General features: G+C 48.9%; 1 protein-coding gene across 1 annotated transcript in view; it reads left to right on the top strand.

Moving 5' to 3' along the window:
• The window catches only part of LOC108447346, a 10,739-nt gene extending 10,608 nt beyond the window's left edge, over positions 1-131 (top strand). Inside the window, exon 3 of the mRNA XM_017736974.1 lies at positions 3-131. Within this exon, the coding sequence (XP_017592463.1) occupies positions 3-131 (129 nt within the window). The remainder of the gene's footprint in view (positions 1-2) is intronic.
• The last annotated feature ends 370 nt before the right edge of the window (positions 132-501 follow it).

Genomic DNA, 501 nt, shown 5'->3' on the forward strand with positions numbered 1-501 from the left:
AGGAGGAGCCAAGGTGTGAGACTCAGACTGTTCCCAGAGAGATGCGAAAACATGGTAAGGGAAGCGGTCGACCTGAACAGCTCGCAGGTGCAGCTAGAGCAAGCAGAACAGCAGCCAAAGAAATAGAATAGCGACTTCTCACATTCTGATGCTGAGTGTAAAGATCAAAAGACTGGAGTGAAGAAGCCGAAGACCACAAATGATACCTGGAAGCTGCCAGAGAAAAACAAGCCCTGCACCAGCCCAGCAAACACCATTCCTGTAGACACAACGCCAACCAAGATGAACAGGGTTCAGTCAAAAGACCAGACCACCGCTGCTTGGAAACAGAGACGATGCAAAACAGCACCGAAGTCCACCATAGAAACAGACTCACTGTCCCGTAACCAGAACTGCAAACAAGACTTCGACTTGATAAGTTGGACTCCTGTGGTGTCTCCCCATATCCTACACCGTTCTGTTGCTTTCCCATCAGTTTTTCCCTCTCTTTATTCCCTAACC

The sequence above is a fragment of the Corvus brachyrhynchos genome, unplaced genomic scaffold (assembly GCF_000691975.1).
Source record: "Corvus brachyrhynchos isolate BGI_N302 unplaced genomic scaffold, ASM69197v1 scaffold83, whole genome shotgun sequence".
NCBI classification, from domain to species: Eukaryota; Metazoa; Chordata; class Aves; order Passeriformes; family Corvidae; genus Corvus; species Corvus brachyrhynchos.